The 23,288-nt window shown below is 44.6% G+C and overlaps 1 protein-coding gene and 1 long non-coding RNA gene across 3 annotated transcripts in view; one reads left to right on the top strand and one right to left on the bottom strand.

Annotated features, from left to right (window-relative positions):
* Positions 1–231: 231 nt before the first annotated feature.
* On the bottom strand, positions 232–5,811 carry LOC149865535 (uncharacterized). Its single transcript, XR_016441722.1, has 2 exons — positions 5,439–5,811; positions 232–5,037 (listed from the first exon to the last, which is right to left on the bottom strand). It is a non-coding gene; the product is annotated as an uncharacterized LOC149865535 (long non-coding RNA).
* A 327-nt stretch (positions 5,812–6,138) lies between these two features.
* Positions 6,139–23,288, top strand: part of RSBN1L (round spermatid basic protein 1 like) — a 78,124-nt gene continuing 60,974 nt past the window's right edge. For both annotated transcript variants that reach the window (XM_090041925.1, XM_090041924.1), the window contains exon 1: positions 6,139–6,726. In XM_090041925.1, the coding sequence (XP_089898051.1) occupies positions 6,186–6,726 (541 nt within the window). In that variant the 5' untranslated portion in view covers positions 6,139–6,185. The remainder of the gene's footprint in view (positions 6,727–23,288) is intronic.

Raw genomic sequence — 23,288 nt, 5'->3', positions numbered from 1 at the left:
AGTTGGACTGTGCATGGGAGTGAGTGTCATGGTAGTGATCTAAAAAGAAATTAGAAAATGAGCAATACATAGATATAGATCTCTGGAGGAGTGATTAAAATAAAAATGTAGGCTACCATTTTGACAATAGTAAGTGTTAGAGTGAGATCTGCATGATGCCTCACCATAAAACCAAGTACACACATTTTAACAAATTGAACGAACTATTTAAAGTGTTAACAATGACATGGATTAAAATATATATATATTTAATATTTGTGTTTGGAAAATACCAAGAGGTCCCAATCAGGGTTTGGGTCCCATTTTGGCAGGCAATGTATTAACAAGAAACTAAGTCCCTGCTTAAAGTTCACAACTTAATTTAAATGTGATACAACTTCTATAGATTCTGTTATGAGCTAGTTGTATTTTCTCCTGTAGTTTAACAATGCTTAGTTTGGTGTGTATGCTTAGAGATGGTTGCACACTGCTATAGGCATCTCCTAGGGGATTGACGAGAGCACATAGTGATCCCTGGTAATGTCTCTGACTGCCAAGAACTCCCAAATCAACACAAATGCCAAAGCGCACAAAGATAAAGATATGGACACCATTTCTGTCACACAAAAGAAAACATTTCCTAGGGTCCTGAGGAAAAGCTGAAATTTAAAAGAAGGCCTTGCTAATTATTCCTCAAAAGGGTGGGTGATGCTATTGACAGCTTCATATGTATCAGTGTATTTGATTTGTTGTTAATTCTGAGAGGTGTTGGGTACATGTGTGCTTGGTATGGTGTATGCATTACTTGTAGGAACTGTATCTTTTAGGTTCATATCATCTCAAATGTCCACACTTCCTTAACTGTGTTTATTTTGTAGACCACAAGAATGGATTTCACCTTTGCCATTTTCATGTTCAGTATCAACTATTCTGAGTGAGTGCTGCAAGCTGGTTGGTTAGCCTGTTACCTTACAAGGTGGTTTTGCTACCTAAGGAGATCCCTCACCAGTTCTTTAAAAACAAAACACCGTCCTGGCACTGAACAAACAAACCAGCAAAAAAGAGCATTCAGCCCTTCTATGGGTAGTGGGAGGGGCCCTTTGGCTCTGGTCCAGTACAGTAGCTTAGTCCCCTTCCTGGTAGCAAATGTATTTGGGTTCCAGCTTGCCTCCTGCTTGCAAACTGTTCCTTTACCCAGTCTGCCTCCCTCTGCTCTCTTCTCTGGGGTTTTAAGCTACTAGTGGGATATTCCCTCTTAACTTAGACATGCAGTGCTGGGCTTCTTCAACAGTGCTGCCTGCTACTTAAAAGGCCAGATGGCCCTGTTACAAGTTATTTCCAACTGAGGACAATAAGTCATTGCTCTATCACTGTTTCTTGCAAATATGGATTTAAAGAGCTCTGAGCAGTCATTGCAGGAATCTGGAGGTACTAAAAAGGGATCACTGGTAATTTTCTCTTTGGGAGGAGAGAGGTGGTTAGCTGTGTTTGTTTGAAGTTAGACAGCGAAAGTAGGGTGGAGTGGCACCTTACAGGCTAATTGGTTTAGAGAGGTATGAGTCTTTGTAAGACTTACTTTGTCAGGTGCTAATGTCTGATGTTTTGTAGCATCTGGAAGGTTATTGCCAGTGAAAGCTCATGCCTCCATAAACTCATTAGGAGGAGTTTAATTTTTGAGGCAATAGTCTTGCACATATTTCTTTATATTACATCAGATTCTATTGTATGAATTTTTTGTCTTCAACAGTGCCAGCACAGATTTGTGTTTGTAATTCTGCACAATCTTGGAGATTTAGACTGACTTCTTATTGCCTTGCATTAATATTGCCAAAATTCAGTTCCCATGTTTTCTGAATGTAGTGAAATTTATGTTTAAGGATTATTTTCACCTATGTCACTGATGTGCTTCTCTAGTAACCTCTCCTTCTAGAAAAGTGATTTCTATAATCCACCATTTTTTCTGAAGCTCGCCTTTTTTTTTTTTTTTAACCTGATATTATGGCTTATCTGAGTTAATCTTTCCTTGTTGAGAACTGTTTGGTTCTCAAGTACATTGGAGTACACAGGCATACAGAATGTCGAAGTGCAAAACCAAGGAACCTTAGTGATAGACATCCTAGAATGCTGAATACACTATAAATTCTGCTTAGCAAGGTAATATATAGCCATGCAACAAATAGCAGAATTAGTGAAAGAGGAAACTTTTCTAAGGCTTTTGTGTAAATATAGTGTTTGCAAGAGTACTAGTCAGTCAACAATAGTAATACCTAGAACTCAAACCCAGGACTGGTATTAACATTTCAAATTGTCATATAATCTCTTTCTCATAAGGAATGGGTATGAGACAGGAGGGGAAAAGTCAGGCTAACAAGTAGTATAAGGTACTCTAGGTCTCCCACAAACAATTAAACACCATGGAAATCTTTGTTACGGGATGACTGACCACCATTCACCGCTAGACTGAATACTCAGCTAATCAAAACTTAGCTCACTCCTAAGTATGCAAACACAGTATACTTTTTTGAAAGTGAGGGGAGAAATATTTAAGTTTGTGTTCTGAATAGCTGGAACACAAGAATCCATTCTTTCAGTCACTGGCTACACCCAACACATCTACACACAACATTTATAGATAAAACAGTTTAAAAGCATTTTCTATATACAAACTTGTATCAGTTTAAAGATGTTAACTAAGGTGGTCTGAATGGCAAGTTTGTGTTTTATACAGATTTTGGTTTCAAAATAGCTATTTTGATTTAATCCAACAAGTAATATGTTAATATAAAGTGCTTACCTGTTAAAGCTAAAGATTCCAGAAATTGGAGGTTAAGGACAAGTAACCACTATATATGGATATACATATTAGGGCTGTGCGAAATGGGCCCTATGTGATTTGGATTTGGCCCGAGTTGGGGCAGTGATTTTATCTGTTGATTTGAATCACTGTCCCTGATTCGATTCAGCCAAATCTGAATCTGAAGATTTGATGCTGATGCAGAGAATCAGCAATTCGGCCATAGATACAGCTTTAAATGTTTTTTCCTATATACCTCGAGGTACAAGGTGCAGCTCATTAATGCTGTGGTGCTGGGGTGGATGAAGCGTCTCACAGGAGTGCAGGGGAGCACCCCCGCATGCTTGGCAGTGAACCTAGAGTGGACCGGAAGTAGTTCCAGTCCATTTCCAGGTCCACTGGGGAGCACACGGGGGGGGGGGGGGGCTTGCTCAGTAATCTGGCACGGGGGGACCCCAGGTGCCCCTCCAGACCCAGGAGGTACCAGTTACTGAGCGGGGGGAGAGCCCCCAATGCGCTCTCTGGTGGACCCATAAGTGGATTGGAAATGCTTCTGGTCCACTTTCGGGTCTGCTGCCGAGCGTGCTGGGGAGCCCCCTGCACTCCTGTGGGACACTCCATGTGCCCCAGCATCACAGCATTCATGAGCTGCCTGCTACCCAGAAGTATGTAGAAATAACATTTAAAACTGTGTCTATGTCCAAATCGCCGAACCTTTCCGAATCTCTCCAAATCGATTCTGAGGATTTTGATTCAATTTGGAGAAATTAAAGGGTCCTATGATTCGATTTGGATTCAGAGATTTGGCCACTGAATCGTATTAGGGACAGAAGCTTTGCACAGCCCTAATATATATATATTAGTTACTTGTAAAAAGCAATTTAATTACCAGAGGATAATCCTGCAATAAATTTTATGGATAACTAATATTATGCCTTTAACTGGCTCTCCTGTCTCATCTGAGCCAGTGTTTGGCAACTTCTGTCCATCACTCCATTTGTCCTCTGCTCAGATTATTTGTATCTGTTGTTATGTTGGCAGTTGCTTGTGTTGGTTTGGAAGGAGGGATCTGGCTACGACTAAATCCCACTGGCTGGGGTTGCCGTGGCCAACCTGCTAAACCTCTGCTGCATGCTAGACTACTCCTCCACTCAGGCTGCTGCTCCCAGTTCAGGCTAGGGACAGAAATTACACATAAACCAGTATACATGATTGGAAACTGGTTCAAAGCTGTAACAGAACAGAAGTTCAGTTCATATAAACCACTTTAAAATGGCCAAAACTGGTTTAAGATAAACCTAGATGTACTATCAGACTTAACTGATTTACATTAAATCAGTTTATTGAACTTTTGTCCCAGATCCCCTCCAGTTTCAAGTTAACTCACCGTCCCCCAGCTTCTTAGGATGCTTTGCAACTCCCTTGCAAATTCCCTCCCTGCTAATGTGGGCAGGCTAGCCTTGGCCTGAGCTGTCTGCTCCACCCAAGAAGGGAGGCATGCTTTAGTGCCCATATGGCTGCTGACCTGGGCCACTGCAGGCATGTGGCTGCATTTCTAGACACAAAACTGAATGTCTGTTCACTTGCTTGTTGGTTCAGTCTATGCAGCTTTGACTAAGTTGTAAAAAAAATTAAATCAATTCAGCCTCAGGCTTTCTGACTGTCTGTCAGCCTCAGTGATCAAAGCTGCTTAATATTACTGTAACCATATCTCAAGTCTTTAGTTGGGAGGGGCCAAAGACTATGCTGTATGCCTCTGTAGTTAAAATTTCCCAAGGTGAGTCTCTAATGACAATAGTAAACATAATCATAAGGATTGTGTTAGAGCAACTTGACCATCATTATCCTGTGCTCAGTATGCCTTCCTCTAAGGGCTTTTTTTCTTTTTTGCAAGGGATAGCATCACAGGATGCAAGAATGTCTTTGATTTTTGACGTGATCAGATAATGAATTAAAAAGGGACTGGCAAGGAAGAGGATTGGTTTTTGTCCCATTCTGTGGGGGGTTTTGCACCTAGGGCTGTGTGCCACTATTTGGACACCAGCTGTATTCCTGGTATGGCCACTATCACAGGACCAAAGAGGGTAGAGTATGTGGGAGTACAAAAGCCTGGAGCTATGGCACGGTGCTGTTAGACAGGCTCGGGATCCTCGATTTGTGTGGTAACTGATGAGAAGATGATACAAATAAGGTGCACATTTCTTTCATTTTTTCTTCATAGGAGACGAGGGTCCTGATCTGCAGGGTCGACTCATGATTAATGCCTGGTTCATGAAAAATAAAGAAAATCAACCATCTGTCACTTTAATATTGGAAGAACTCCCTCCCTTTCATCTATTAATGAAACTTGCATGTTTGACTCTGCTGGGACTGTTCTGGCATGGTTCCCTGCATCCACTATGAGCTAAAGGGGAGATCTCCGCAGTGACCATACTGACTGTAACCAGCGTGAAATCAGACTAGCTTTGAGCGCCTGTACATTAAGTATGTGAATTGCAGGATGGAAGTAGGACAAGACTGGTTTTAGTATCTGCTTGCGCTGCTATGCTGCCATACCACCCATTGAGCCAGCCAAATGCCTTGGTAGGGGCAGCACGGGGGCGACCGAGCGCTTGAGCAACATTGGCGGTGCGGCCCCTTGACCTCCAACAAGTCTGCTAAATACCTTGTTGTCAACGATCGGACGTGCACGATTCAGGAGGGAAAACATCGCATTTACGAGAAGGACGTGATGAGGCGAAGTGGCATTGCTTGCTGTGTAAGTGCTAAATTTTCAGGATTTCTTGCTTGAGGCCCAGGGATCTGAGCAAGTTCCCCTTCAGCTTTCACAGCTGATTTACACGTCCCATCCATCTTCGAAGGGCTCGAGCCTTTGCCCTTTAAAACCTGACGCGCAGTGACCGTTGTCTCCTGGACTGGGAGCGGGAAAGCGTCAGCGCGGAGGGGCCGGGAGAGGAGTCACCTCAGCCACCCTCCGCTCGGGCTTTCCTGTGCCAGCGGCCGCCGCCCGACTCCCTTCGGCCGCGCGCGGGCGCCGACAAATCACCACATCCGCCGCCGGACGGGGCGGGGCAGCCTCGAACCCGCGTCTCCCCCGCCCCACCCCCTATCTTCCCCTGCCGACCAATCCTCTCCCTTACCCCGCCCACCAATTTCTCCCCCCAGCCACCCGCGGTCAGAGCCCGCCCCTCCGCGCTACCATTGGCTAGCCGCGCAGTCTCTCTCCGGCGCCTGCTCCCCACCCCCCCAGAGCCCGCCCCTCTGCGCTGTCATTGGCCGGCTGCGTCGTCTGTCCGGCGCCTTCCCCCTCCCATTGGGTGCGGCTGTGGCGCCGCGGCCCCGCCCCCCGCCCCGCCCCGCCCGGTCCTGTCGGTTGAGGCGAGTGGGGAGTAAATAGAAGCAGGAGCCCAAAATGGCGGCGCCGCCGAGTCCCGGCCGCGGCGCGGCGGCGGCGTCGCCGGAGCAGGAGCCGCCGGGCACCAGGCCTGGGCCGGACGCCAGAGCGCCTCGCGGGCCGCAGCCGGTCGCCAAGAGGCTGAAGGGCGGCGACGAGCGCGGCCTGAAGGGCCCGAAGCGCGTCAACGGCGAGGGGGGCGGCAAGCAGCCGCCGCCTCCGCCCCCGGCGGCGCAGGCCTACGGCGGCCCCGCGGCCTGGGGCTTCGTGGCGCTGCCGGCCGGCTCGGCGGGGCCCGGCGCGGGCTTCGCCTTCGCCCCGCCGGTGCCGCGCAAGCTGCTGCCGTCACCCGCCCCGCACCAGCACCAGCACCGCCACCACCGGCACCGCCCGGCCGCGGCCGGCGAGGAGGGCGGCGGCCGGCCCAAGCGGCCTAAGGAGAAGCGGGACAAAGAGAAGCGGAAGCACGGCGCCCTGCCCGCGGCGGCGGGGGACGGCGGCGGCCTGGGCTCGGGCGGCCGCGAGGAGAACGGCGACGTGAAGCTGCTGCTGCAGAGGGGTGAGCGCGGGCGGGCGGGAAATGGCTGGGCGGGCGGCGGCATGGCGGCCCCCGGAGCACGCCGCCCGCAGCGGGGGGGAGCGGCCGCACGTCGCAAGTTGGCGGGGAAGCGGCGGCGGCGGCGGCCTGTGGATCCTGTCAAAAAAGGGGGTGTGGAGTCAAGTCCGCGCTGGCGTCAGCTGCGAGCTGCCACAGGCCCTGTTCTTTGATGCCTATTAGGGGCATGTGGATCCGCGGCCCAGAGCGCCCGGGCCGGTGGCGGGAAGGAGGGGTATTTCCCCCCCGCCTTGCGGGTCCCAGACCTGCCTCCGCAGCGCAGGGCGCCCTGAGCCTGAGTGACTGACGCATTCGAAAATGGGTCGCCAGCCGGCCAGCCATATGGATGAAACTGCCTGCTGAAGCCCTGGGGTACAAAAAATCCTCCCCCCCCCGGGCTTCTAGCTTCAGAAAGAAGCTTTCTTGCAGGAGAAAGGTGCCTTGGTTTTTTGTCCTAAGCTTGCCTTGTTGCGCAGATTGGGAAGTAGAGGTCATTTACCTTTTCACTAGGGGGATGAGCTGAGGCTTCGAGGACCGGTGGCGGATGTAACTGCTGTCGTTCGGCACTTGGCTATTTTTTCCTTACCTTTTACAGGTGTCTTAATAACTGGGTCACTTCCATTTATTTTTTGCTCCTGGCTTTACAAAGATGGGAGTGCTGACATCTGTGGTGATGCCTGTGAGCTGCTCATGTGCTTAAAATGAAGTATTGACATAGGCAGACAAGGTTCTTTGGGTGAATCTGATATCTTTTATTAGAGCTGGTCTAGTAAAAGATATCAGATTCACCCGAATAACCTTGTCTGCCTGTGTCTTTAGATCAACACGGCTATAACCTTCACCCCTGTAAGTATGTACATAGATTTCATAGACATTAGGGCTGGAAGGGACCATTAGGTCTAGCCCCCTGCCCAAGAAGCAGGAAGTCAGCTGGGGTCGGATCACCCCAGCATAATAACATTTCCACGAAAAATGGGACACTAGAAATTTCTTGTAGGCAGGTGGATGATCCCAGTGCAACAGTCAAATACATTTGAACTAAAATTAGTTGCAAGAATATTTCTCTTGTCCATTTCCCACCAAAAATATTTTATGGCATCTTCAGTTCCATCAGTTTAAAATGGATGAAGTCCTCTTGGCAGCAATAAACTCCAGTACTTGTCATGCTGGAGTTTATCACTCCCAGGCACACCGTTTGAATATGTCCCTGGGACTGCAGCACACTAAGCTGGGTCAGAGCAGCCCCAGCTGGCAGGAGGTCCTGGGGGTCAGCCTACCAGCCTAGGGCTGCTTTAATCTGGCTCAGCAAGGTGTGGAGGGGCTGGCTGCAGCATGAAGGTGCTTCAGTGTGGAGCTAGCTAGCAGGCCCCCTCACTGAAGCATCCTTTTGCCCCAGCCAGCTGTATCAGCATCTACATGTGTTTTACTGCAGATATAAAAAAAAAAAAAAAAAATGCTGCAGGATGGTACTTGTATTTACAGGGCCTGTGGCTGCTTGCAGCTGATGCCAATGCAGACTCCTTACCCCCTTTTGACAGGATCCACAGGCTGCTGCTGCTTCCCCGCCAATGAGCGATGTACAGCTGCATCCTCCCTGTTGCAGGCGGCATGGTTGTATTTACAAGTATTATCCTGCTGCATAGTTTATTAGTTTCCTGTGGCCTAATAGGGCTGCATGTGTAGATGTGGAGAGATTTACTGCGGAGCTAATTAGGCAACTCCACAGTTAACGTCTTGTGTAGATGCGCCCACGGAAAGGTATTTTGTACAAAGCAGTAAAAGTATTTGTACCTATATGAATATTTCAGCAGTAGTGCCCTGCAAATGCATGTTTGGGAGCTATATGTATTAGCAATGAGTAAAATTTTTCAAGTGAAGTAAAGGTTTCAGTGCAGTCATTTCTTCAGAATGCTTTTTAAAATAAGACTTGCCATTTAAAGAGAGAGCCCTCAAGATTATGTTTAGCTTTTTGGCATTTTTGTAAGTATCGTGCAGTGATTTCAGAGAGTTGCAAGTAGTCAACTCAATTTAGTAAAACATTATAGGAATCAAAGGGAGGTACTCCTAGTGATGTTTGATGAAGAGGAGGATACATAGGATCCCTTCTCTCTGTTCAGAATAGCCATCTTTATAATTTGTGTAGAGATAAAGAACTGTTTGATTAAAACTTGGTGACAGTTTCCAGTGCAACACTTCCATCTCCTTTCTCCCCATCTTCCCAAGAATCTTCACTGGTTTGTTTGAAATGGACGAAGTTCTCTTAGCTGCTAGAGACAACTGGTGGCAAGAATCACCTGTGGGATCTTCACCACAAAGTTATGGTAGTCCTTCTGTAGTAGTTGGGATTCTTGCAATGTAATAGCAGTATCCAAGAGTTCAACATGGTGATCCTACTGAAAGAAAGACGACAGAAAGAAAACTAATAATAATTGTATGGGGGAGACCCTGGTGAGGGAAGCAAGGGGAGTTCTCTGAATGGTAGCATGAGGCCACAGACACAGCTTAGGACCTTGGTGGAACACATGGAGGGATTTTAGCAGAGTCCTTGGCACAGGGTAATTGCCAAATTCTCATACACAGGAAGAGCAGGTTATTGGGGGCAGAGAGGACCTTTGGCTTGGAGATAGCAATATAGGACATGGCTGTGGAGTCGGGGTTCCCCCTGGGGAAGGGAGGCTAATGAAGGTGGACAATGATGAAACCTATGGTATAGAGGGAGAAACTTCAGAGGAGGAGGGTATTGAGATGTAATATGGGAAGTAGTAATGGGAAGAGGGGAAAAAAAGAACCTAGTCATGGGGAGGCTGTTGGGGGCAGACATCTGTAGTATGGAGAAAAGAATGGCAGGCAACAGCGTAGAAAAAGATGGACAGAATGCATAAAGCCTCTGCTTTGCGGGGAGTGGGAGGGAATGGGGGATACAGATGTGGTGGGGAGGGTTGCAGAGTACCATTGAAGTAGAGATGGTGCATGGGGAAATTTCTGGGGGGATGGGGGCGGGGGAGGTGAATGAGAGAATACAGAGACCCCTCTGCATATGTGGTGACAAGCTTGTAAGAACCAAGAAGTGGGTGACCCCTTTTCCCTTTCGCTGAAGATACTTTATAAAGGTGATCTTAATGTACACGGGTGTAGTGCCCTTATCCCCCACTCTGAAGCCAGACCTATATAATGCTATGGCTGCTGGGAAGATGAGCTGAAGCAGTTGACAAGATTGGTCTGGTATACAGTGTGATGGGCAGGAACGTGACAAACATGCTTGCCTCCAGAAAGCTATGGATGCTTGCGAAGGCAGGTATGGGTGTTCCTCAAGGGAGAAAAATACTGAAAGAGGATGAGAGGAATGGTGTAGTTGAGAGGGTGTGGAAATGATGGTGCAGAAGCTGCTTTTTCCTTCTGGCAGCCAGAATAGGGACACTTCAGATTTTAGGCTTATACTGGGGAGGTATGAAAGATAATGTCTCTTAAGCAGACTAACTGTTGATAAACCACTCTGCATTGGGAGCTAATGGGAGAGGGCCTAGGTTTCTCATCGGGGTGGTCTGTGCACTCACTCTTTTAATAATGATTTAAAGCTAAGTGTCCAATAACTCGTCCCTTCTCTTTTTTTTTTTTTCTTTCTTTCTTTTTTTTCAAGCTTGGGTTGCAGTGTTTTAGGGATGGGGTTAAACATGGCCTGACAAGATCATGCTTCCTCTGCCTGTGGTTTCCAAGTTGTGTGGTGTGGCAAACTGCTAGTAAAATGAGCAGTAATGGAATTAAATAAACAGTGCAAACTTAAGTGGTATACAAGAAGTTCTTAATGTACATAGCAGCAGAAATAGTCTTCTCAGAAGCACAAATTTTGTTTAGATGCTTAAAATCTGAATGGAGAACACATTGACTAGCACACTAGGGAATAATTTTGAACTGGCAGGAAAACAGACCAGATCAAGTACTTTTCTACTTCCAGGATTTTGTGTGTGCTTATGTATGGCTAGTCTTCAGGGTGGCTGAAAATAAAATAAATCGCACTTTTTATTTAAATCAGATTTTTTATTTAATTACTTTTTATTATTTTTGGTTAAGATGTTTTAAAAAAATAAACTATATATAGTTTTAATTTAAGATATGTAAACGCTCAAAGATAACCCCTATTCCATGATGATCTAACTTCTAATTATATACTGTTTGAGACAATATATTCATATAACCTTTTAAAAAAGTTTTTATAAAGGTCACAACAGGCCATGGACTATATTAGGGGGCCCAATCTTATGGGCTTCCCACAGGCTCCTCTCTAGACTAGTAAAGATTAAAGAAAACCACTCTACCCAATGGGACTCGGTGCCCAGTGTACAAGATCCCATGGAGCATCTCTGTGAGGCTTAGTTTCAGTTCAGAGTATGGATTTGTGTCACCAGAGATAACATCCTTGTTAACAGCAGTATACGGAGATGAGATAACAGACCTGATTACCTACCCATCAGCCCTGTTGTCTCTCTGCAAGTTTGTGTACACGGAGTCAAGCCCTTACCTATCTCTAAAAGTGCAAAATTTCAAGAATTTAAATGAATAGAGGATTGTTGGGGGAAGAGTAGATCGAGGCAAGAAGGAGGAATCTGGAGAAAAATGCAAGGAGAAACAAAAGAGGAACATTTTGAGCAGAATATTTCAGAAATCTTGAGGGATGAATTTCAGAGTATAGCCTCTCCATTGATTTGAGATCTAGTGAGGGAATGGTATGGTAGAAGGGAAAACTATCATGGCAGCAGGCCTGGCAGGCTGTAAAAGAGAGAAGAAATCAAAGAGGAGGAGAAAGTGAAGAAAGCCCCAAGCTAATAACATATGGCTGCAGTGCTCATTTGGTGTCCTAATACAGCATGGCAAAAATATTCCCCAAGTATTCATGAGTAATCTAGTGAATTGGAGTTAGTTCATCTTCCAATGACTTCACAAGTATCTGCTTCAGTTAGTTTTGGTAAATAAGATAACTGAATCATAATTCAGTTTTCTGATGTAGCTGCAAAATTAATCGGAAAAGTATCAACATAAATTACTGATTTAAAATGTAGGTTCTACTTGTAGAAGATACACACTATACATCTATCTCTGAATTGTGAATAATATGTATTAAGATTATATCAAAGGACAAGAATGCACTTTTTGCAGAAAACAACAATTAAATCAAGGCTTCCTGACCAGTGATTTAAATCATGATTTAAATTGATTTGATTTAAATCAAATCCACTCTGGTAGTCATCATAATTGCACTGAATTACCTTAACTGTTTTGTTGCTGACATCAGTAATGGTGCTGTAGTTGGCTGAGTAGTTGAGAATTGGACAGATAGAATATTGGGGCTATCCTGTGAGAAGGAAGTCATTCAGTCTTCATAACTGGCATAATCTTAGGAGTGTGTAAAGAGTCTTTTCACCTTGTCATACTTGTCAAGAAAGTGTCATTCCTCTATTTATCTGTAAATCATTCTTGCTATCTCTTAGGAATGGCATCTGCATACTGTTGATTTGTTGTGCACAGCTGAAGGGATAACTGTTTTGAAAGGGAAAGGAAATAAGATTTTTTTGTACCTACCTCCTTGAATGATATTTAGTCCTTTACTTCACTTTCAAGTTGGCTCCTCTTTTTTCCAGGTGAGCTCTGTTCTGAAATGCCTTCTGTTTTTGAGTACTGAGAAATAAAACCTGGTAGGCCAGGGGTGTCTGAGAAAGTGGGAGGAGAGAAAAAGATCCTATGTTTAATTATGGATTTTGAGCTTTTTTTATATGTTCAGAATGGCAGTAATTCTCTTCATCAACAGTAATGCTGATGTCTGCCTGCATACTTTATATAGCAAGAAACCTTTATTTCTATTTTCCTTTTTCCGTGTCAGCTTCCAGTTTCCACCCTACCCTACCTCCCATTGTATTCTGCCTGCCAGAACTTTGCAGTATAAATGTTGCTTCAGTGAGATTAGCAGAGGTGAGTTTACCTCTTTTGATGTCCAAGTCTGCTGAGAACATGAATTATGGGTTTAGTTAATGCTTGAATTTCCTTTTTGGAAAGTTACCTTTGCAGTGAAGAGGCCTAGAAACTTAGGGTTCTTATTTTAAAATTGGATTTCGAGTTTGCTAGCTGCCTCGTCTTCAAGCTGTAAATTTCATGTGGCTATTGATGACTAACACCACTGGGGAGCAAATATTATCACTTCATTTTGAACAAGTGGACCAACTTTCCCAACCATACCTAATTCTGAAAATCAGTTGTTCAAAACCCTGAATGACCATCATCACTTTCTTCCAAGTTTAACTGAAAACTTGTTCCTCAAAAAAGAATACAGTGTGGGTACTGGGATGAAATTATGGAACAAAATTGCATAGCCATGTATGAAATGATCCTTTTTTGGAGAATCTCATTAGGTTCAGGGTTCATTGTGAAATGCCATAATACCTAACTGTAAGAAAATAAACCAGGCATTAAAGATGTAGCGGCTGAAGATTCTGAAAGTCGAACTTAATACCTCAAAAGGCAAAAACAAAACCACAGGATTTATTTCATTTACGTATTGGGGGGGGGAAGCACTTGGCAGAAAAGATTATCTCCAGGAAGTAATTTTTAGCTTTTCAGATTTACCATGAACTTCCTTCTGAAGTTAAGAAAATTGGGATACCTTTTCATTTGAAATGTCTGTTTTGGAAGGTCCACAATTTGCTTTTTCCTCCTAGTCAGTTTTGGTGGATTTTTGTTATTTGCACAGCACCTGGACAGTACCTATGCAATTCATTAGTTACAACTGGGACTTCCTTTTACTCTGTGCTTCATTTTTAGAAGGCAATATAAGCAAACCAGACAAACTAAGGAACTGTGTAATATATATTTTTAGTTTAGAAGTTTTGTGTTTTATGACGGCTAGACTTGTGGGATATGCTAACAAGAACAGAGATTATAGCTGTTAAACATTAATTAATTGACGCATTTTAAGATGTAGTTTAGGACCAGTGTAGAAAGGGTTACTGTAGTGCTGAAGGGTTACTGTAGTACTGAAGATTCTTGATTTTGAAACACACAGGTTAATATAAAAAAGATTGAGGTGGGTATATAACACAAAAAATGTTTTGAGTGGCCTGGGAGATTTAGATTCTGTTTCCAGATATGTGACAGACTTTGTTGTTCTTGGCAAATCTTTTATCCTCTGGCAGTTTCCTTGTTGCTGAAATAGGAATAATATCTTGCCTGACAGGTGTTAGGAAACTTAAGTATTCAGGTTGGTGAAGCCTTCTGAGCGATTCTTATTGATCATACTGTTGAATTGCACAATATTTTTTTTAGTTTTGCCAGGTGTATTGTACAAAACTGAAAATAAAATGTGGGGGAGGGGGACTGAGAACCATACAGTGAAGAACTTACAGTAAGTGCTAGTTGTCTTGTTCTAGCAGTACTGTTGATATTAAGTTTAATTTCAGAGTTGGTAGGATATTAATGAGGGGGGAATAATTGAGGCCATCTTTTACCTTTTTTCCCCCTTTCAGTTCTACAACAGAAAATAGTGTGCAAGCTCTTTAGAAATAGCAGATGGAATGCACAGAATACAATTTTTTCCTCTTCCTAGGTATTTTTCTCTTGCATGGTGGTGATGGGAAAACTCCTGTTGTGCTACTTTACTTGCATTCGTGTGTCTTTTTTAGTTTATTGAAAAATGTAACAGGTAGGTCAAAGTGATAGTGTAATAACTTCAGAAGTTTTCTTAAGATGATTGAAAAATAGTGTAATATCAAATATGCTTTTAAATTAACTTAAATGTGAACTACAAATGCTAATTCGGAAAATTTATAAAAAATATTTTTGATCAGACTTAATACTAAAAGCCTGTTGCATCTATTCCTGCATGAGAGATTTTTATTTTTAAATACTTTAAATAGTGCTACTTTGGTCAAAATATTAGCTGTAAACCTAATTTAAGTCATGCAAATTCTGCCAAAAAACCCTACTTTAAACTTTGAGGCTCTCTGGGGAGTCCAGCTGATGACTTTAGTAGGGGAAGAAACCATTCTTTTGTCATTAATTTCCCAAGAAAGAGACATGATTACCCTCTTCTCCTGTCTTCTGCCAGGCCTACAGATCTAATGTAAGAGAAAAGGGCGCAACTTTTCCAGCATAGCTTTTTAGGAAACACCATCTGTATCTAAAAGTTGTACTCCTACAGCTTTCCATTTCTTTTAACATGTTACATTTGTGTATCAACATCTACCAGTGGCCTAACAGAATTTGTCTGGTTTCACTTGAAGAAGTCCTACATATCAGTCCTGCATCATTGGAACAAAACCAGAGACAGTTCAGTCAGTCCTGAAGTGATCTAATTATTTCAATTTATATGGTAAGATGATCAGTTAGAAATTAACTGGTGCAAACAGCTGTGGTGCCTACGTGGCTTTTAAAGGTCCAGGATGTGGTGAGCCTGGAACTGGGGTTCTCCTTTATCCTGAACTCTGTACATGGACAAATGGAAAAGGCTGCACATGCAGTTTGGCATCAAGAAGCCATTCCACAGTGCCAGGTTCCCTGAGGCCTGGCAGCTGTGCGATGGGATCTGAGGACTTTTATCCAGATTTTGAACATCTGGTGTGGCAGCATGCTCCGCAGAATTCCTCAGATCCCGTTGTGCAATTCAACTTAACACCTTCCAGTGCTGTCCTCTGCTGCAGCAAGTTCGGGCTGAAGTGATCTGTTTTACTTGTGCATACTGCCGGATTCCAAAGTTCAAGGTCCCATTTATCTTTCCTCCCTTTTGCTAGTAGCTTTACTGATGTACCCTATGGCCTACAACCCAAACTTATTATAAATATTGAGATACTTGCAACAGCCATCTTCTGCTCTGTGTAGTCTTTTAAAAAGATCCTTGACTTTATTTCTTTTTCCTTCATTTTTCTTTTCAACAATCACTAAGATTTCTGTGGTGTTTGGAGTAAATAAATGGAAATGTGAGTAAATAAATGGAAATGTGTTCTGGCAGCAAGGCTTACCCTAGAATTACTAAAGCTCAGGAGCTGTGGAAGACCTGTAAAACAGACGGAATAAGAGCAAAACACCTGGCCACTTGTGTAATGTGTGTTCATTCTATGAAGAACTGGATTTTTGTTAAAGACCTTTAAGCCCATCAGAGGAATGAATCGCTTGCAATTAGTAGAAGATGCTTGGTTTCTTAGCATTAAGACAGTGGTCCCCAAACTAGGGGTAACAGCATTTACAAGTATTTGCTTATTGTGTGCAGTGGCTACAAAGTGAAATGAATGTGACTTCTTTTAGGCTTTACCTTGCCCTTAATCTTTCTCCATGTTGTTTCTTTTGTAGTGGAAGGGGACTTCAGGTGTGTCTACTGCTGCTTCTTCCTTACAGTGGTTGATCCATCATTTCTGTTGCTTCATTTTTTGTTAAATTTAACTGCATTAGTAGACTTCCCCATTGGAAGTAGAAAAATGAAACTTTCAGAATGTCATTAGTGTGTTTTTCCTGATAACCCTGTTTGACAGTCTCGCTGCATGAAGTAAGCAAGATATTATACTACTGTGTCTTTTCATACTTAGCAGGACTGGAAGCATGCATCTCAGCAGGTAGATATTGGTTTCTTCCAGCCAGTTCCCTTTGTTTAGTTTGCTTTCACTTCCTTTTCTGTCTGCATACTTTGTATGCTGCTTCCTGTGAACATTTCCTTGCTGCTCTTTTTTTTATTTTTTTATTGCACCAATAGTTGGTAGTCTAACTCTGCTTCTAAATTCAAACTTCCCAAATCCAAGTGTAAAATTTTTAGCTCTTATTGAACCCTTTGATCCACTCTTACAAATCATTCAGTAGATGCATCTTCTCCAGGAGTTGGCAGCACTTGAAGAACATACAAGTTTTTGGGGATAGTCCAAACACGACAGTTTAATTTGGATGGATAAAGCAAACGCTGACAGAGAACACCTCCTCTGTAAAATAAATTGAGCGAATTAAGCTTATATTTCTATTTTGAGGGTATTACCTGCCTCAATTTTGTTCTCACAGGGCTTTTGGGAGCAAAAGGTTGGGGAACAGATTTGGTCTGTGTCCAGAAATGTACACTGTGAACACCAGGATCAATCTTAGCATGTTGCTGTGCAGCAGAAACTTGTTCTTATTCTAGATATTGCTCCTGTTACAGTATAATCATTCTCCTTAGCTGAGGTATAAGTGGCACCAGTTCCAGAAGAAACAGAAATTGGGGTAGTGGCCTTGTTTGCAGCTTCCGTGTCCTGTTTTTCACTAAATTTCACATGGAACTCCCCTGTATTCAGACTGAGACTTTTTTCTTTCTTCGGTCTGTTGCATGCAGATTCAAAAGCTGAAATCAAATCTGTATATATGTAATTTCACACTTAGAAAATTGCCTTTGGAACCACAAAGATCAAATCCTTATTTTGGATTAAAAAAAAATATTTCTTCAGAAGTTCATGGAACTTTTAATATAGGGCTTCATTCCTATTTATCAAGGAAACATTTCCTTCTGTTCACTGGCAAGGGAATGTCTCAAGTCATGTTTTTGATTCCAAAATTCTGTTCTTCAAAAGCACTATTCTTCTTTGCTTAGAGGGACATCAGCCAAATATTTCTGGCTGTTGGAATAAGAAAGTTGCATGTTTTGTATAACAAAGATGCTGTATGTTTTGTTCACAAGGTCAGGAGGCCCAGTCTTATGTGCTTGCTTGAACTTCAAACACCTGCAGATGAGTAAGAAATGCTAAAGTAAGGTTCTTAAACTGTTAAATGTTTTCTTGGGCACCTGGCTAGAAAGCTAAGTGGATTTTTGACATTTCCCTTTTTATAAGCATTAGTATTAAAATGAGGAAGAACAAAGCCAAGACTGAACATGTTCATTCAGTCTTATATTTATTTCCCCTTGCCCCCTGTATGTCATGACTGGTATTAATAACAGACCGTATCCTTTAACAGTATTTGTAAATATTTTGCCTAATGTGCAATGATATATATAGATATAGATATCTGTAAGTCAAAGGGAGGAGAGAGTGGCAAAGCACTTGAAAATAATCTGTGATGGACTGTTAATGTAGGAATACCATCTGGGAAACTGATGTAAAGCAGCTGCAGTTTCTGGCATCTAACAAGGTCCTGAATTGTGTAGCTTCCAGTACTAAAACAGACTTGTTTCTTGTTAGGCTTAGAGATGCTATATTCATGAAGTGGGAATTAGCATTTATTCTGCATATACCATGCCTGTAAGACTAGAAACTGATGACTTGTTCTGTAAGCATCTGTTTTATAAAGCACTACTTGCAGAAAGTCAGAGGTGTGGACTTTAGGTTAAAATATCTAATTTTGAATAGCGTGGTCTCTCTTGCAGCATTCATGTTGCTGGAAGAGCAATTTAGAAAATTGTGCTATCAGCAAGATGCTTCATTAGTGGATAGATAGTATAATTTCCAGCCTTGTTCAGTTTATAAAAGCTGTTTATAATGCAAGTGAATAATCCAATTTGTTTAAAAACAAAAATCCCCATACATACTTGTTTCCTCTGCCTATCAGAAACAAAGCTTTTGGGGTTTGAAAAGGGATGGTACCTGTTATACATAGCTCAGTTTCTTTTAGGGAAATTTTGCCAGTTGAAAATACTCCTTAGTTTGGTCCTTAGTTTGCTTAGTAACAGATTGGGGAGGGTGTATGTGAGAGGATCTTTCTTGTAGTAGGGTTTTTATAGTCTCTAGTTTTGTTGTATGTACTATTAAACAGTTGCTTTGTCTGAATTGACATGCACTTCAGTTGTGTGTATAGTGTTTATATATTACATAAGGTAGATGAGAATACAAAATATAAAATGAAACTTGTATCTATATGAATTTGAAATTATGGCGTTCTTTCCAAGTCTCTTGTGCAGCTGTTTCTAACTTAAATATTTATACTCAGTACATAAGATTTTAGACTTGCAGAAAAAAAATGATCCTCAAAGCCCTTCCTCTCTCCTCTTGGGAGAAGCAGGGAGGAATTGGTTCAGTCTGTTCTGACCACAGACTTGCTTTTGAGCTGTAGCAAGTGAATTGGGCTCCTTTGTGGATCTTGGCCTAGGTATTGAACACCCATTGAAATCAAGGTGTTTTTGTGTTCATATAGCATAAGATAAAGGGTAAAGAAAAAACAGTAAGTATTGAGAGTTGCAATGATGTTATTCATAACTGCATGTATAAGGACCTAGATGGGTTTTTTTCTGTACAATTTTTTTTTTAGCTTCATACTTGTCTGAGGGAATGCCCATTGTTTATTTCATATCTTCTAAACTGGTATTCGATTGGAAAGCTTGGAATCTCCTCATCTTTCTAACTCTGAAAGATATTGAGGGTGGGGTGGTCTTAGACCATGGGTATTGCTTGTGCCATGCTAAGGCAGTATAATTTTGGCAGAGAGATTCTGATTTTGAACCCCTGATTCTGTGCAGGGGTGGCTGTGATGCCCCTGGAACCTCCTCTGCCCTTGTCAGCCTGGCTCTCTTTTGGGCAGTCTCCACTTCTCACCCACCATGGCTTGATAAAAAGATACTTTCAGAATAGGGAGGCTGCTCCAGGGCTTCCCAAGTGAGATCACCTCATAAGCACCTCTGTCGCTGCTCATCACCTTAAGGGCTAATTGTATGGTTTCTCTCCTCTCCAGTAGCTATGTCCATGCATCAGATTTTACTCATTTCTCTGTCTCTCCCTGTCAGTCTACAGGCCCCCTAGCCCTGCTGACTTGTACCCTTCTTGGGCTACAGGCTCCTTAGCCCCCTTGATCTCTGGCTGTGACCCCCTGGTCTTTGCCTTTTTTCTCTGGCCTCTGGCCCTGCTACTAGAGCAGTTAGAATCAGAAAATTAGGGTTTGCAGGGACCTCAGAAGGTCATCTAGTCCAACCCCCTTCTCAAAACAAGGAGCATTCCCAACTATGTTGACTCATAGATTCATAGATGCTAGGGTCGGAAGGGACCTCAATAGATCATCGAGTCCGACCCCCTGCATAAGCAGGAAAGAGTGCTGGGCCTACATTACCCCAGCTAGATACACATCCAACCTTCTCTTGAATACCCCCAGGGTAGGGGAGAGCACCACCTCCCTTGGGAGCCCGTTCCAGACCTTGGCCACTCGAACTGTGAAGAAGTTCCTCCTAATATCCAATCTAAATCTGCTCTCCTCTAGCTTGTGGCCATTATTTCTTGTAACCCCCGGGGGCGCCTTGGTGAATAAATACTCACCAGTTCCCTTCTGTGCCCCCCTGACGAACTTATAGGCAGCCACCAGGTCGCCTCTCAACCTTCTCTTGCGGAGGCTGAAAAGGTCCAGTTTCTCTAATCTCTCCTCGTAGGGCTTGGCCTGCAGGCCCTTAACCATACGAGTGGCCCTTCTCTGGACCCTCTCCAGGTTATCCGCATCCTTCTTGAAGTGCGGCGCCCAGAATTGCACGCAGTACTCCAGCTGCGGTCTGACCAGCGCCCGATAGAGGGGAAGTATCACCTCCTTGGACCTATTTGTCATGCATCTGCTGATGCACGATAAAGTGCCATTGGCTTTTCTGATGGTTTCGTCACACTGCCGACTCATGTTCATCTTGGAGTCCACTAGGACTCCAAGATCCCTTTCCACTTCCGTGCCACCCAGCAGGTCATTTCCTAGGCTGTAGGTGTGCTGGACATTTTTCCTCCCTAGATGCAGCACTTTGCATTTCTCCTTGTTGAACTGCATTCTGTTGTTTTCTGCCCACTTGTCTAACCTGTCCAGGTCTGCTTGCAGCTGTTCCCTGCCCTCCGGCGTGTCCACTTCGCCCCATAGCTCAGTGTCATCTGCAAACTTGGACAGAGTACATTTCACCCCCTCGTCCAAGTCGCTGATGAAGACATTAAAGAGTATCGGTCCAAGCACCGAGCCCTGCGGGACCCCACTGCCCACACTCTTCCAGGTCGAAACCGACCCATCCACCACAACTCTCTGGGTGCGACCCTCCAGCCAATTCTCCACCCACCGGACTGTGCAGTCATCCAAGTCACAGCCCCTTAACTTGTTCACCAGTATGGGGTGGGATACCGTATCAAAGGCCTTCCTGAAGTCCAAGTATACGACATCCACCCCTCCTCCTGCGTCGAGGCGTTTTGTGACCTGGTCATAAAAAGAGACTAGATTGGTCAGGCACGATCTACCTGCCATGAACCCGTGCTGGTTTCCCCTCAGCATAATTTGTCCTGCCGGGCTCTCACAAATGTGAGCCTTGATGATTTTCTCAAAGATTTTGCCAAGGATGGAGGTGAGACTGACTGGCCTATAGTTACCCGGGTCCTCCTTCCTCCCCTTCTTGAAAATAGGAACCACATTGGCCCTTTTCCAGTCCTCCGGGACTTGACCCGTGCGCCACGAGCATTCAAATATTCCCGCCAGTGGCTCTGCAATGATGTCGGCCAGTGCCTTCAGTACCCTCGGATGGAGCTCATCCGGGCCTGCCGACTTAAAGGCATCCAGTTCCTCCAAGTGACCCTGCACCACCTCAGGGTCCACGCATGGAAGTCTGGTGCCTTGCTGCTGCCTCCCTACACTCCCAGTGAGAGACTTGTCATGCCTCTCGCTTAGGAACACTGAGGCGAAGAACTCGTTGAGGAGTTCAGCCTTGTCCCCTCTGTCCGTCACCAGTTGTTTCTGCCCATTTAGCAGGGGTCCTAGTCCTCCCTGGGCCTTCCTTTTACTCCCTATATATCTAAAAAACAATTTCTTATTGTCTTTTACTTGGGTTGCCATCCTCAGCTCCATGGTAGCTTTGGCCTGTCTAACTGCCTCCCTACAAGCACGAGCAGAAGAGGTATATTCCTCTTTGGTGATCTCTCCCTGTTTCCACTTTTTATGTGCTCCCCTTTTGGCCCTTAGTCTGCCCTGGATTTCTCTGGTCAGCCAGGGAAGCCTCCTGGCCCCTTTCCCTCTTTTACCTCGCACGGGGATCGTCTCGCTTTGTGCTCGAAGGATAGCTTCCTTAAGGCACAGCCACCCTTCTTGGGCTCCCATCATTTCAAAACTACTACTCTGCAGTGCATCCTTCACTAATCGCCTGAGTTGGCTGAAATCAGCTTTCCTAAAGTGCAGCACGTTCACCCTACTGGTTACCTTACCCACTCAACGCCTTATGTTGAACTGTACTTTTAGGTGATCACTGTCCCCCAGATGGCTACCGATCTGTAGGTCCCCTACGATGTCATCCCCCGTTGCCAATACCAGATCCAGTAAGGCATTCCCCCTAGTGGGACCATGTACCTCCTGCGTCAGGTGGAGGTCCTGTACACAGGTTAGAAACCTGCGTGAGCGGTGGGACTTTGCTGTCTGTGTCTCCCAGCAGATGTCCGGGTAGTTTAGGTCCCCCATGACCACCGCCTCTTTAGCTTTTATGGTCTCTGAGAGTTGCCTCAGGAGCCCCAAATCTATTTCTTCCCCTTGATGTGGGGGTCTGTAGCAGACCCCTACCACCAAATCCTTTTCTCCTTGCCCCCCATGTAGCCTAACCCACAGTCCTTCTACTTCCTCATCCTTTGATTCTGTCTTGATGAGGGTTGATGTATATCCTTAACATAGAGCGCAACCCCTCCCCCCCTTTTCCCCACTCTGTCCTTTCTGTACAATCTATAGCCCTCAATATGTACCGCCCAGTTGTGGGATGGATCCCACCAGGTTTCCGTCAGCCCCACTACTCCTGTGGTCCCAAAAGTCTCCAGCTGTGGCCTTCGTCAGCCTTTCATCTCTGTATCTGGGCCCTGGCCCCGCTCCTGGGCCAGTGGGCTCCCTAGCCCTTTTTACACTTGACCCTCCTTGACTAGAGATCTCTGGGCTCTCTAGCTCTGCTTACATTTGCCCCTTCTGTGCTCCAGCCTCAGTCCCAGTGTCTGGGCCTCCTAGCTTAAACCTGCATTTTGGGCCCCACCTGGGGCTTGGGTCCATTCACTGTCAGCACTTCCAGCTCTGCTCCTACTGAACTACAGACCCCTGGCCCTGCCTACTCAGACCGTCCTGGGCTCCAGGCCCTCTAGTCCATGTTCTTAGGAGTCTTTAGTCCCAGGCCTGTTGGGACTTTCTCCTCCCCTTAGTCCCTTCCTCAAATCTCCTGTGTTGCTTACCCCAGCTCAGATGTTAACCAGGAGCCTGCTGCCCAGGACCTTCTCTGCCTGTGGCTTTCAGAGCTGGACTGTCTGACCAGCTCAAGCTCTGCATTTGTATCATTCAAGCCTGGCCTCCGTCTGATGAGGTGACTATATTTCAGTGGTTCTCAAACTTTTTAGTAGCAGGACCCATTTGTTATCATCAGTGGTTGGTTCTAACCCAGTAAATAGTTTAAATAGAAAACAGCCCCTGGCCCCTCACTTCTGACCCAGTGCTCCCTGCCCCTAGGTTCCAGCCTCTGTGTGGCGGCTAGGGGTGGGTGCTTGGGGCAGGGGTGGGTGGGGCCCGGAGTGTTCTCTTCCCCCCCCCCCCCATTTGTGGATCCACAGTAGGCACTGGGCTGAAGCCTGGCTGTACTGGCACATGCA

The sequence above is a fragment of the Crocodylus siamensis genome, chromosome 4 (genome assembly GCF_052110815.1).
Source record: "Crocodylus siamensis isolate JL-2025a chromosome 4, ASM5211081v1, whole genome shotgun sequence".
In the NCBI taxonomy this organism is placed as follows: Eukaryota; Metazoa; Chordata; order Crocodylia; family Crocodylidae; genus Crocodylus; species Crocodylus siamensis.
Note: the sequence above shows the minus strand (reverse complement) of the source record. Positions and strands in the feature narration are given on the sequence as shown.